Source organism: Piliocolobus tephrosceles, chromosome 3 (genome assembly GCF_002776525.5).
Source record: "Piliocolobus tephrosceles isolate RC106 chromosome 3, ASM277652v3, whole genome shotgun sequence".
NCBI lineage: Eukaryota > Metazoa > Chordata > Mammalia > Primates > Cercopithecidae > Piliocolobus > Piliocolobus tephrosceles.
The window spans coordinates 100,372,981-100,387,854 of record NC_045436.1 but is presented as its reverse complement, the minus strand read 5'-3'; the positions used below and the strand labels follow the sequence as shown (position 1 = coordinate 100,387,854).

At 37.2% G+C, this 14,874-nt stretch overlaps 1 protein-coding gene across 3 annotated transcripts in view; it reads left to right on the top strand.

Annotated features, from left to right (window-relative positions):
• Positions 1-14,874, top strand: part of PRDM5 (PR/SET domain 5) — a 232,686-nt gene that overhangs the window by 63,774 nt on the left and 154,038 nt on the right. For all 3 annotated transcript variants that reach the window (XM_023220054.3, XM_023220053.3, XM_023220055.3), the window contains exon 3: positions 9,575-9,697. In XM_023220054.3, coding sequence (XP_023075822.1) covers positions 9,575-9,697 — 123 coding nt within the window. The remainder of the gene's footprint in view (positions 1-9,574; positions 9,698-14,874) is intronic.

Here is a 14,874-nt window from a genome sequence, read left to right as displayed (position 1 = left end):
TACACACACACACATATATATATAAAATTATTTATTTATTTTTTTAGACAGAGTCTTGCTCTGTCACCCAGGCTGGAGTGTAATGGCCTAATCTTGGCTCACTGCAGCCTCCACTTCCTGGGTTCAAGCAATTCTCATGCCTCAGCCTCCCAAGTAGCCGGTTTATAGGTGTGTTCTACCTATAAACAGCTAATTTTTGTAATTCTAGTAGAGACAGGGTTTCGCCATGTTGTGCAGGCTGGTCTCAAACTCCTGGGCTCAAGCGATTCACCCTCCTTGGCCTTCCAAAGTGCAGAGATTACAGGCGTGAGCTACCGCATTTGGCCAGAGCGTACTCTTTGCCCACAAATAAAAACGCAGCCACACGTGTGTGATGTTTCTGTACAAGGAAGCCCATTAAACGTTCAATGCCCAAGATTTTTATTAGAAACTCATAGACACCTTCTCCCTAGGATATACCAAAATTCCAGACTTCCAGAAGGAAGACAGGTGTTCAACATAACCCATATTGTTTACACACGTAGTCTAGGCACAGTAAAACACCCTGATATGTTAAGTATTGACAGGGAACACTCTAAGGGCCAAGTTCCCCCATGCCCACCAAAGGCCAAACTTGCAGGCAGGACTTTTTGTCAGTCTCAGGTCTGCTAGGTTTGTTTTAGAGGCATACCTCTCTATTGGAAGCTTTTCATAATGCACCTCTTCTCTGCTGTAACTCTTACTTTTCATCTTGGTCCATCCTCAGGACCTGGCTCTGTATGTTACTTTACACCCATCTGTACCAATTCATTTTGGAAATGAATGCAATTCATATGTGTGTCCTTTATGGTAATCAGTACATTGCTTTGTGAGCTTTGTAAACATTGTGTTTTCTGCTTCCTCATGCTGAAGGTATAAATTGAGTAAAGGAACTGTGTTCAAAAATGTCATCTGTGGCCTTTGAAAATAACAAATAAAGAAATGTATAGTAAATATTGTTCAGTAAATGTTTAATGACAAAGGATGTTACTTTTTAGAATTTTTCAGCACAGAACTATGATTGCTGGATGATTATGAGAATTACCTTAGTAACTGGGAAGTATTTGGTTGCCTTAGGTGCATTCTTATGCTAAGATCATTGATTGGTTTCTCTGTCAAGTTATGTACATTTTGAGGAGAATACTGTTAGATGTAAATGGTTTGGGTGGATTCAATTTTAATAGCTTTAGAAAACTATGCAGTTAGGAGAGGAATTTGGGTTAGAAGATCAAGATCAAAGGAAAAGTCGATTAAAAAAACTTTTTTCTCCCTGTGGACTACATGATGTTCTTTTGTTATTTAGAGTTTCTGTAACCTTTGCACAGAAGTTTTCAGATACAAAGCATCTTCTCCTTTTTTTTTTTTTTCCTTTATTCTTTTTTCTTTTTTTTGAGATGGAGTCTTGCTCTGTTGCCTAGGCTGGAGTGCAGTGGCACGATCTTAGCTCGCTGCTACTTTCGCCTCCCAGGTTCAAGTGATTCTCCTACCTCAGCCTCCTGAGTAACTGGGACTACAGGCGTGTTTCAGCATGCATGGCCATTTTTGTATTTTTGGTAGAGATGGGGTTTCACCATGTTGGCCAGGCTGGTCTCAAACTCCTGACCTCAAATGATCTGCCCACCTTGGCCTCCCAAAGTGCTGGGGTTATAGGTGTGAGCCACCATGCCCAGCCCAAAGCATCTTTTTATAAAAACACCATCAAGACTGTGATCTCTGGATCTTGGATATTGCCATTGCTTTATATGTGACCACCAACTCTTTAAAATAATTTCATGTTTTATGATTAGAATTTTGCTACCAAAATAGCTTATTATTATTTAATATATTTTGTAAACTCTTTTAATATGCTGTAGGGAAAATTCCCCAAAAGATGACTACAGTCTGGTCATGATAGCTCATGCCTGTAATCCCAGCACTTTGGGAGGCTGAGGCTGGCAAATCACTTGAGGTCAGGAGTTCGAGATCATTCTGGCCAAAACGGCGAAGCCCCATCTTTGCTAAAAATACAAAAATTAGCCAGGTGAGGTGGTACACATCTGTAATCCTAGCTACTCAGGAGGCTGAGGCTGGAGAATTGCTTGAATCCAGGAGGCAGATACTGCACTGAGCCGAGGTTATGCCTCTGCACTCCAGCCTGGGCCACAGAGTGAGATTCCATGTGAACAACAACAACAAAAAGATAACTGGTGACTATAAGGCTAGAAGTCTATGCAGGTCTGAAATCTGTATTAAAAATTGGGCAACACTAAGGCTTCATAAAACTGTAACAGGATTTAAAGTCTTATGAGTCATTGCTGAGGGATCTGATGGATGCTGCAAACCGTCAGAAGACATGGTGGCCTTATTATTTTTTTCTAATACCTTGGTGAAATAACACTTTTTGCTTATGGAAGTCACTTGCTTTACAATATTGACAAAATAAAAAGTAAACAAATAAGCCACTAAGTAGCTAAGAGAAATGCTGTAACATTCGTGCATAAAAACCTGCATGTTTTACAGAAAACCCCTAAAACAATGGGTACAATAAGCTAATGTCAGTTAAACTCAACTTTATTCTTTTTTTTTTTTTTTTCCAAGAAGGGAGAAAGCGGTCACTGTTGTATTCTTCACATGATAAAAAAGCTTGCCTGTCCAAAAATCTGAGTAGCTGAACAGGTTCATAAAACTGTAGAAAAGAACAGTTTCTATGCTGTTAAGGCACTTTCATAAATTTGCTGTGGAAGAGATGATGTGGTTTTCACTATGTCTTTCATTTTATGTCAGGTATTTAGATTTTTTTAAAAATTAGCCCAATTTAAAAAGTACTTTGAAAGGCAAAGACATGGAGTGCTTTAAAATATTTTACATTAAATCTCTCATAAAATATTTTTGAACATTTAAAGGAAATAAAGGCAATGAGAGTTAAAGAAAAGACACATTGCATGAGCTTTTAGTTAATAAAATATTTAATGAGACTGTATCAAATGACAGACTTCCTTCTCTGAGTGGTCAGCTGTCCAGGTATAGGATTTGCTTAGCTACAGAAACCTGACCAAGTTCTTCGGTTACACTTGTCTTTGTGTCTTTGACAGTATCATGAGACCTTCCTTAATATGGATTGTTTATAAAGGCAATCTCAGCTAAATGTCAGGTGTGGCAACTGAAAATTGCTTTTGTGATTTTTAAGCTGCTTCAATAGAAAGAATGCCCAGGTCAGAGGTCATAATCGTCCTTTCCAGGCTGGATTCTGTCCCGTGTTAGGAGGGTTTTGACAAGTTTGTGTGCACCCATGAGGATAGCCAGGACAGTGACGGAACTGAAAACCATGTCCGATAAGGAAGGAGTTATTTGTTTTGTGGAAGAGAAACATAGGGAAGGAGGAATTCTCGCCTTCAGAAATTTGAAGGGCTATACATGGAGGAGAAATTAAAACTCCTTGAGAGGGCAGAGCTGCAGTTACTGGCTGTGGGTCACAGAGCAAGGTGTTTCAGTTTGGCATAAGTAAGTGTGTCAGTACAGCTAAAATGACATCTGGGTTTGCTATTACCTTATAATATTCAATTAGAGGCTATTTGAATATGTATTTGGATTTGAAGAGTAGTGTTAAGATATCCTTCATGTTTGTTCCTTGAAAAAGTTGACATGACTGGGTGTGGTCACTCATGCCTGTAATTCCAGCACTTCGGGAGGTCAAGGCAGGAGGATTGCTTAAGCCCAAGAATTCGAGACCAGCCTCAGCAATATAGGGAGACCCTGTCTTTATAAAAAATAAAATAAAATATTAGCCGGGCAAGGTGACATGCACCTGTAGTCCCAGTCTCAGCTATGTGGGAGGTTAACATGGGAGAACCATTTTTTGAGCCCGGGAGGTTGAGGCTGCAGTGAGTCATGATGGCGCCGTGCCACTGCCCTCTAGCCTGGGCAACAGAGATGCTGTTTCTAAAAAAACAAAAAAAGTTGACACGTTATATATGTCCCAGCTGTGCCATTGAAAGCAGAATGTTTATATTTAAGGTGTCTATAGCCACTGTGGGCCCATTTTCCTCGTTTTACTAAGACCTTATGTTTGCAACAATACACATTGGTATAAATAACTGTCAAGTATCTTATTTCATTTGATGCTCTCACAGGTTCTGTGAATGCGCAGGGCACAGACTGTTATCCCTATTTTAGAGGTCAAGTGATCACGGCTTAGTTCAGTCAGAGGAAACCACTCACCCAAAGTGATGTAGTCAGAGCCTTGGATGACATCTAGGTTTTTGATTCCTAGTTGAGCATCTTTACCACTCCAGAATGATTTTCTTCCACTTGAAATCTAAATATTTGTCGCAAAAAGTGACTTTATTTTTCTCATCAGTCCTTTTATATTAACTTCGTATGTGTTATATGATGGATGTTAAAGAAACAGGGATCTGTAAAAGTCTGTATTTCCTCTCCATCTGCTTTCGCATACGAAGGCAGGGGAATCCATGGGTTAGGATTATCAGATAGCAATGAGCAGGCAGAGGGAGGGAAGGTAGAAGGGAGTTATCAGTAGATAAGCTACAATGATGTGTGTGTGAGTGTGTGTGTGTGCGCGCGTATTCATAAGCACACAAGCAAGTAGTAATTTCAGAGAGAATCCTTTGAACAATTGGTGGGGGAGATCCCATGCCCTTTTCTTGGAAACTATAAATCACTACAGTTTCCTAGCTATGATCGCCGCTGATTTCTGAAAGTGTGTCTCCCTTCGGTTTAAATCTGACAACAATGTGCCGTCAGAATTGATTACTTGAGCACACTTGCTTTTTTGTGCTCCTAAAGATATCCTGAAGTCTGGATAATTAAACACTGAAGGCAAGGCATATGGCCTTACTTAGGCAAAAACAATTGCAGAAAGAATGTCTGTAATTTAAATACAAAAATGTGATGGCATTTTAAACTCTAAAGACATCCATACTCTAAATTTTAGTGCTTAAAACTAATTTCTTTGAAGAGCCTTGTTGAAAGACAGAAAGGTAAATATGTTTTATTTAATAAATAAATAAATACTGTAACATAGTGTATTGTAATTTCTCATTAAGGATATTGTTGCTGTCTTTTGTGGAACTGACTGTATTTGCTGCCATTAAATTTTACCATACGTTAAATCAAATTTTATCTATCAGTTACATTTTGCCACTTCTCGGGGGCAAATCTGGCTGACTGGCTTTGCTCTTGGAACCTTGATGGAATGTACATAGTTAGTGAAAAATTCCTCAGGCATTTAAATTATTGAAGGAAATAATAGAGTAAGCAACACTGTAGACTCTTCTTTGAAAATTAACCATCCAAATAATAATTGAGCTTCTCTGTCTATAGTTGACCCAGTTTAACAAATAAAATATTTAAGTTTAGGGAAAGAAGATTTGTATCTCTCTCCCTACTCTCTGTTTCCACTTTCTTCTTTCATTTAAACATTAGGGTTTTCTCTAATCGAGCTGAGATTTTTTGTGGTTTCCTCTGTCTTTTTCCGGGTGGGAACACAAAATCAACTATGACATATTCAATGTTGTGAACTTTTAGTCTGAAAAAGGATACGGATATACGGTAGCAATGACCAGCACATTCTTTTTCTCAGATACTTGAAAAGTGATGGCAGTAGCATTTAACAGAGGCTAAACCCTGTCAAGTTCCCATAAGGGAATAATTTCATTAAATGTGAAGTGGCAAAGTCATAGAGATATGAACAATTACATTGAAGCATGAAAGTTTCCATTTTCACATGAGAGTATCTTTCTCTTTCCTACTTTATTTTATTTTGAGAGATGGAGTCTTGCTCTGTCTTCCAGGCTGGAGTGCAGTGGCGTGATCTCAGCTCACAGCAACTTCTGCCCCCCGGGTTCAAGTGATTCTCCTGCTTCAGCTTCCCAGTAGCTGGGACTATAGGCGTGTACCACCACACCAGCTAATTTTTGTATTTTTTAGTAGAGATGGGGTTTCACTATATATTGGCCAGGCTGGTCTCAAACTCCTGACCTCAGGTAATCTGCCCGCCTCAGCCTCCCGAAGTGCTGGGATTACAGGTGTGATACCTGACATGTTTCCTACTTTAGCTAACCTTTTTGTGTAACTATTGTGGGAAGCCTGTGCCAATCAAACAGGTTTTGGAACTGAGATGGTTTTTACTACACGGTGAGACTGTCGATTTCATCATTGGCCCCAGGTATGCAGAAAATGATCATAAGTCGGATAGTAACCAAATACACTTCATTTCCAAGAAAATTCAGGTAAAAGAAGATGATATTTGGAAGACTGAGTTTTGACAGTAACATAATACACTTTGGCAGCAAAAGTTAGTGAGATGCTGGAACATGGTACTAGGAGGAATTTTCTATCTTTTTTATTCCTTAGATTTAAAAAATGTTCAGTTTATTACCTCAGGGTTCAGTATCAAATTAAAATAGATAAATGGAGACTTTAATAATAGCCAGTTGTCTGGAGTTGTTTTGATTTGGTGTCTCTGGGAAGAGGAAAGATGGATTAGATTACTTTTGGATGTCTCTTTCAGATGATATGTCAGCAAGGCGAACGCTGTGGTTAGGGTAGTGAGATAAAAGGCGTGTGCACAGGTAATCTACCAGCTTTGGTGGAGTGTTGAAGATTAGACTGGTGGAATGAGGAAATGGCCAGCCACTTGAAAGCTGGAGAAAACAGGTGGGCCCCAGAGAGCAAAGACTCTCTAAGAACTTAAAAGTTGTTTGGTAAGCATATTTGGAATAAAATGGGCAGTGATTCTGTTAATGAACAAAGAAAGTCATTTCAAATATGAATATGTAGGTAATGTAGTCTATTGCTGGTTGTGGTAGTGTTGTTCTGAGAATAAAGGTAAATCAGCACATAAATTTGTGTGTATTAAAAGTGATACATTTCAGAATAATTTTAGTATAAAATCAAATTATATATTTCCTTTAAGGTGCAATATTGCATGAGAAAGTGATAGCCAGGAAGTGCATATGTCTAATGGACTGAAAAGGAAAATAAATTGCTAATACTGAATAATTGAACATAGTTGGGGCCAAAGGGCCTGGGAAAAAGCTGAAATACACAAAGAAAAAACAATGCTCCTGGTAAAAACTCCAATGTTCTTACTATAATAAGTCGCAGAGAAATATTTCTTCTGTTTTTATCTTTGAAGAAACAATTCCAAATGTTAAACACATCTGGTGTATATTGTGCTTACTAGTGAGTGACAAATGTGTGATTAAGAAGGGCCATAAACTAATTTCTCTAAGTGGTGCTGTCCTCTCAAACTGAGATATGCCCTGGGCAAACCCATTTGTGTTTCACTACATAAAGTTAGTTGGGTTGTGTGGATTTCAGTATCAGTTATAGATTTTCAATTTCAATTCTTCTGAGAAAATTTTTCTTTCAAGTATCAGGTGACATTGCCACCTGCTGTGCTTAATTTAGCTTTTTGTCAATATAAACAGTTTTGATGCTATTGCTGTGAGGGTACCTGAAAGGAAGGACTTTATATCCAAAATATTTAAAATTATTTGTTTACTCTGCCAAAAAAATGTGAACTGACATGCCCATTGAGGCAGAGTTGTAGAGTGTACATTCTCTTTACCGTATCAGTGTTCTGGACATTTTTGGAATGTCCCAGTGGGCAGTGAGTGTTCTGAGCTAAAGGGTAAGTAGGGAGGCAGGACAATTTTTAGGCACCTCCCAAAGCAGATCTTTTCAGTGAGAGTTTGTTATTTAGTAAGAAGTGTTACAAATTCCCATACCTTCACATATAAGCACCTTAAGTATATAAATATGAGGTATTTATAGTCCTAAATTGCTCTTTTAGAAATTATAATATGAAAAATTAAATTCTTGCTTCACAGTGATGGTCTGGCATTAATTATTGAGGATCCTTGGGCACTTAAGAAAACAGGAATTATCTGAGAAACATGGCAGTATGTCAGATAATAGGAACAGGCAAACTGTATTCTTTCCTGGGTATTTATATATTAGAATCTTGAAATATCAGTTTTTGCAGTACATGTAACAGATGTATTTAAAATGTTTTTTGGGTAAAAATAACTGTACTTACCCAAAGTAACTGTCTAGGTGACTTCCTGGTCTATTGGTCCCCACATGATCTGGTGTCTGCCAGTCTGTTAGATCTCAACGCCCACGACTTTCTCAGCTGTTCCTTCTGTTCCAGCCTCTTAACATTTTTACTGTTCTTTGAAAGCACCTAATTCATTTCCAAACCCAAGGCCTTTCTCCTTGCCTTTCACTTGCTGTACCCTCTGCTTGGGAGCAGTCTTCCCCTAGCCCTCTACTGTCTGTTCCCTCCCTTTAGAACTCTTAAGGTCCTCTCATCAAAGGGCTTTCCCTCATCGAATAGAGCCCTTCTCTTAGTACTCTATTTTCGCCTACTCTGTTTTAGTTGTCATCATAGCGCTCATCTTTACGTGAAATTATATTCTATGTTTGTTTACTTCTAAGCGTTGTGTGGTCTGGGGCTTTGTCTTGTTCACTGAAAGATTCTTGATGCCTTCACCCATTAACGACCTAATAATTATTTGTTGAATGAACAAATGATTGTGTAGATGTGTCATGAAAATACATACCTTATGGGACTGATTGTCCTTTATTTTTTAAAATAAAATTTTGGAAATCTAGAATTCTTATCAAGTCTGCCAAGGTGAATTTGTAACCTGTATGTTTGTGTTACTTGGTGTTGGAGATATGGAGTGCTCATCACTCACTCCTCTCCTTTCTTTTCTGGATTCTAATGGAATAGAAACATGAAGTGAGAGTTGAATGGTGATTGGTATATAAGTTTTATAAAATGGGCAAGTCCCTAGCAACTGATAATGCGGGGGTTTTGGAGAAGCTAGATTTCAAGTAACTCGGATTCAAGAATGTCCAATGGGCTATCTGCTTTGGGATTTACTCCCCTCCTCTCTCCAGTTGAATGTAGAGTAGGCCTGAGCAGCGAGAGCGTATGGTCTGAGACAAAAACCAGAGAGCCCACCGTCCTTCTCAGCAATCCATGAGTGGGCCATGAAAGGATAAAATGGGACTGTTTCATTCATTCACTAGTAAAGAGCATGACATTTTGTCTTACTGGATGTCAGATTCCCACTGGCTAGATGAGCAGGTTCTCCTTTTATGGAGATGATTCAGTAAGCAGGTCCAGAGGGGAATTGAAATGATTGCTTCAGTTCCAACTCCTATCAATTGGGAAATAAGCAGTATGACCCTTCTCTTTGGAGAAAAGGGGAAGTTGCAATAACGATTATTCTCTGAACAATTGTGATTGCAATACATATACTGGAATGTACCTCCAAAGCGAAATAATTTTGACCAGAAAACAGCTATCAACATATGATGTTTCTGAGAGTTCACTGCAATTGTGAGTCATCTAGACATCTGCCAAATGAAATAGTAGGCTCTATTTGTACATGTGTTTAAGAGAAGAATGCATGTTATTCCAACTTCTATTTATCACCTATCAATGAAAAAGGTATATACTTATGAAAAAACGTAACCTTGATGTGTTTAAAGGCTAATATTCTGACTTCCATTGTAAACTTAGGAGCCTTTAATGTTTCAGGTTCGTGGGAGTAAGGGAGAAGTTTTGTACATTTTGGATGCTACCAACCCACGGCACTCCAACTGGCTTCGCTTCGTTCATGAGGCACCATCTCAGGAGCAGAAGAACTTGGCTGCCATTCAAGTGAGCTTATTTGCTGCTGCTTTGTACTGTGCACGGGGAGGGGGGATTAATGAATATATAACTGTACTCCCTGTTTTAAATTTATTTCCCAATGACCTGCTTTAAATAACAGTAACTAACTCATAAAAGCAGAGAAATCTCATCTAGTCAGCATGTGTAGGAAAGGGCAAGCCTAGCTATAAACTAACACCAGGGCACTTACTTTATGAGAATTCCTGAGGGAATGAATTACACAGTCTGATATTGTCCTTGGCAGATCTTGCTTTCAGGTACTTTTATTTCATTCAGTGAATATTTATTGATATTATTATTTGTTTGATAGTTTATTTTGTTCATAGTACTATACCCTGTGTTAGTGTTTGGGAAAGGCTTTATGGAGAAGGTTTACTTTGGGATATTCCGCATGACTAGGCTTTGAGCTTGTTGGATGTGGTGTGTTAGTCAGGGTTTCCCAGAGAAACAGGTGCGGTGGCTCACGTCTGTGATCTCAGCATTTTGAGAGGCTAAGGTGGTAGGATCACTTGAGCCCAGGAGTCAAAGCTGCAGTGAGCCATGAAGATGCTATTCCACTCCAAACTGCGCAACAGAGCAAGACTATGGCTCCAAGAAAAAAGGATATATCCTTATATATCCTTTTTTAGTATAAAAAGATATATACACACACACACACACACACGTATGTATGTATATGGTTGCGTGTGTGTATATGTGTTTGTATATGTGTGTATATGTGTATATATGTATATGTTTATACATATATATACATAAAATAGAGGATTAGCTCACATGATTATAGAAGCTGGTAAGTTTAAAATCTGCATTGCTGATGTTCTAGTTTAAGTCCAATGGCCAGAAGCTGCTGTAGAACCAGGAAGAGCTGATATCCCACTTGGAAACCCATCAGGCAAGAAGAGCCAGTGTTCCAGGTTGCAGGCTGTTAGGAGAATTCTCTCTTACTCTTGGGTAGGTCAGTCTTTTGTTCGATTCAGGACTCAGCATGATTGGATGAGGCCCACTCACATTATGGAGGGCAATATACTTTATTCAAGTCTCCTGATTTAAATGTTAATCTTTTCTGAAACACCCAGAATAATGTTTGATCAACTATCTGGGACCCTGTAGCCTAGTCAAGTTAACATATAAAATTAACCATCACTGGCGAGAACTATGTTTTATTGAATTCTATTTCCCTGTATCCTAGCATACTGCTGGACAAAACATTAGGTTTTGATACAAACTATGAGTTAAACTTAGGTGATCCCTCAGTGGAAATTAAGGCAAGAAGAGAAAATGATGCAGTTTTTAGAGGGGCCCTATATTTAAAACACATTGATCAGATGACCAAAAGTATAAGGAAACATTAAATTCTGGCAGATAATTGACTGATTACATGTGAAAGCTCATGTTTCTGGATCCTAAACTTTGGAAGAGAAAGTAAAGCTATGGTTGGCAAAAGTAAGAGGGGAAAGGAAAAGAATAAGACATGAATAGTATTTGAGAATCTACCATGTACACTGTTCAAGAAACTTCATATACATGTGGTCATTTATTCATAGAAATTCTGATAGTTTGATAATTGGTTGACATTACACTGATTTCATTCAATTTTCAGTATAAAATCAATAGCAGCAAGAAGGAAAATGCATAGAATTAAGTTTTAAAGTAACTAGCAGTCATCTAGACTATTTAATTTCCTAATGTCATCTAACCAATTGTTTTTTCGGTACAAATAAGTATTAGATAATCAATGTGATTACTGTCCCTTTTTGCATGGATACATGAGAGATGACTCTTACTAAACAGCTGAGGTAAGATGGAAAAATAGGATCTCTGGCAGCCAGAGATATTCAAGCTACTTTTCCGATTATTCATAATGGCCATTGATCCAACCACAAGTTTGAACTGATCTTTTTTTTTTCTTTTTTAACATGTAGACATTATTTTTTTTCCATGTATTTTTATATTTTTTCATGGTTTTCTGAGGCAAACTCATCTCATGAGAACATCATTTATGTCAATATTTTTCATTTATAGACTCAGTTTGTTTCTTTGTAAATGTTACTATTATCAAAATTGCCTGTAGAGCCAGGAATTTACCTTAAGCCAATCCATTGTTTTGGTAGGTTCTTCATCATTGTGATTGTGGAGGATATTATTTATGCTAGATTGTTTCTCTTTTTAGGTATAAATAATGATTTTAAGCCTTCTCCAAATTCCTTCAGTTTGAGAAATGTCTCCCTATTGCCTATTATTTCTGTAGAATCAGTAGGTCTCTTTCTTTGCCTAAACTTACAAAGTGTTATGTGAGTTTTGTCTTATATTCCCTTAGATTATACTTGCTTAGGAGTTCCCCTTAACTGAACATCTTGCTTGTAATGATCCCTTTAGTTAATAGAAAACAATGTCGGTAAGTGTTTATACCTTGATCTTTCACCATTTATTCTGCTACTCTACTATGCCCTGTATGTTATCATGTTGTAGGCACTTTGCTCATTTTCAGTAATCACATTGTCTAAGACTTACAGTTTTAATGTTCATTTAGTACATTCAATGCAGCACTTTCCTTCCTCTGTATCAACTGTGTTTTTTCCTTGAAAGAAAATATAAATCGCAGAAGATGACAGGTACTCCAAGAAATTATTAATGACTTAACAAGGGGAGTGAGGGGGGATTAGAGCAGGACTCATGTAACTGTAGCTCTCTGAAATTTCGCTCTTGAATTAGAATCTAAATGTGTTCAGAGGCCACTCTGAGAGGCTTTTGGTGCAGAGCAATGACCGTGGCTTTCATTTCTTTTAACACTGTTTTGCACTTTCTTAATGGGGATGCACTGCACTGCTACCATGTTTTTTGTCATAGATTACAATAGGGATCTTTGTTAGCTCCCTTGAGGCAACATCGTTCTTATTTTGAACAGTAGCTGGAGTAGAGGATCGCTGAGGGTTCAAAATCACATCTGAGCTAAGGGCAGAGAGCATAATAGTTGGGTCACATGGCTGAAAGGGATGTCAGCCTTCTAATTGGTTGGAATGACCTCCTAAAGATTGCATTCCAGAAACATTGAGTTGGTGAGATCACGATGTTTCCTGCATAACATTATGAATCACTTGCATTGCAAATTGCATCTGAAATTTAGGGTATTCAGGAAATTTTTTATTTGAGCTGTATATCCCAGGAGTGGAGTAAATGAGAAACATTTGTGACTGTGGCTTGCTTGGTGGAAAACGTCAATACTTGGTCCAACTTTTTTGGACAAGGGATTATGAAGTTGAGGTCTGTTTTGGCAGAGGATTGGAACTCCTTCTTGGAGATGTGATTATATTTCTAGTTTTGCAATTTATTTGATTTTGGAAAATTTGCTTTGGAAATGATGACTTAAGTATTTATATTATGAAAGAAGGATCTAGTAAGCAAACAGTTCTTCCCACAAGCACACTTTTCAGAATAATCATTTAACTGTATGTTCAGACTTCTGAAAGGTTTCCAACTATGGCTAGAAAATTCTAAATGTGAAAGTTGTGGCTTAAAATGAACTAAAATGTCCTTAAGCTCCGTAAGAAGCAGGCGATTCTTATTAAATGCTAATTTTGTTGCACTAAAGGAAAAAATTTATATGCAGCTTAAAAATGTTTTTGACCTAGTTAGTGTTTTGCAGGCTCTTAAAAATTTCTGATCTTTTGATAGAAAATGAATATTTTATGCCACTTACAGTTGAAACTATTAATTATTTGAACATTTCAGAGATGGAGTGCTACATCTCATTTTCTTAAGCACATATTTTCAGGCATGTCTTTCCTGGGACTGTTTGCCATACATTATCAATTTACATAAAAAGATAAAAACATTTGGGTCCTGGTTCTCTTCATGAGGGGTATCAGAATGTAAGGATGGTCTAAATGAGGTGAGAAGACACTGGGTATTGAGACAAGATATTCTCACAGCTCTGCCCCAATTCTGATGTCAGTTTAGAATCCTCATTACCAGCAGTTATTTTGTCACAGATTATTGAACCTCCTTTCTCTGCCTTGCCTGAGGATGGATAGTCATAGGCAATTTTTCCTGAGGTCTTCTTTGGTGACATGTGAAATTTAAATATGACAGAACTGGAAAATCACATGTGGATCTCTAAAGAGAGAAGCAATTTTGTTTTTCAAGCACAGATAAGACATTCTCCATTGTCACTAAGCTACCAAGATCCATAGGAGTAACAAATAATGTTGATACAGAATTCAAATAGCAGCAGTACCAACTAAGCAACCAACAAAAATAAATACCCAAAGGATTTACTACTTATATGCAAAATTGTGTTTTTTTTCCAGTTCTCTATCTTTCCTATTTCTGTTTTTTCGTACCAGATTTATACAGATGGCATTTTTACAATATTTTTTGAATCTGTCACAAAATGGTGAAGTATAACTGTCTAGTGATTTTCTTCAATGATAGCATAAAAATAACACTTAAATAACGTACAGATCTGTCTTTTAGTAGGTTATCTTCCAGTAAGGTATGTATTTGTATTTTATTAGTGTAAAATTTTAAACTAAAGTAAAAATGCAAGCAATTGGTCCCGTGAGGTTATAAATACCTACTCTACTTTGGTCTTATGTGGGGGAATTTTATTACTTATCAATATATTTTCATTAAGTTTGTAGTTTATTGACAGGGCATATATGTATTTATAGGAATATTCTTAAGTTATATATAGTGGTAAAGTTGAAATCTGTGTTGATCCTTAAAATGATGATGATGGCAGCTAACACTGAATGCTTACTGCATGCCAGTAAGCAGTTATTCATTTATTAATGTATTTATTAACTATTTACTGTGACTGTATGAGAAAGATACTATTAAGTATCTTTTATTAAGATAAAAAATATCATCATTTAATTTAAGATGAAATTATTATGTAATTTTCATCTTCCTTTGTCAGATAAGGATACTGACCCACAAGAGCATCTAAGTAACTTGCTTGAGACCAACACAGCGAGTGAGTGGCTGAGTTGGATTTGAATCATTGTCCACTCTTTTAACTCCTGTGTTCTAATACCTTAGAGTTGAGATACTTTTAAAAACATAAATTCAGATCTTAAAAATCTTTCATGTTTCTGAACTTGGTATTAGATATTTTTGAAACTGCTGAAAATTTTCAAACCAAGTTAATTTTAGCATATGTATTT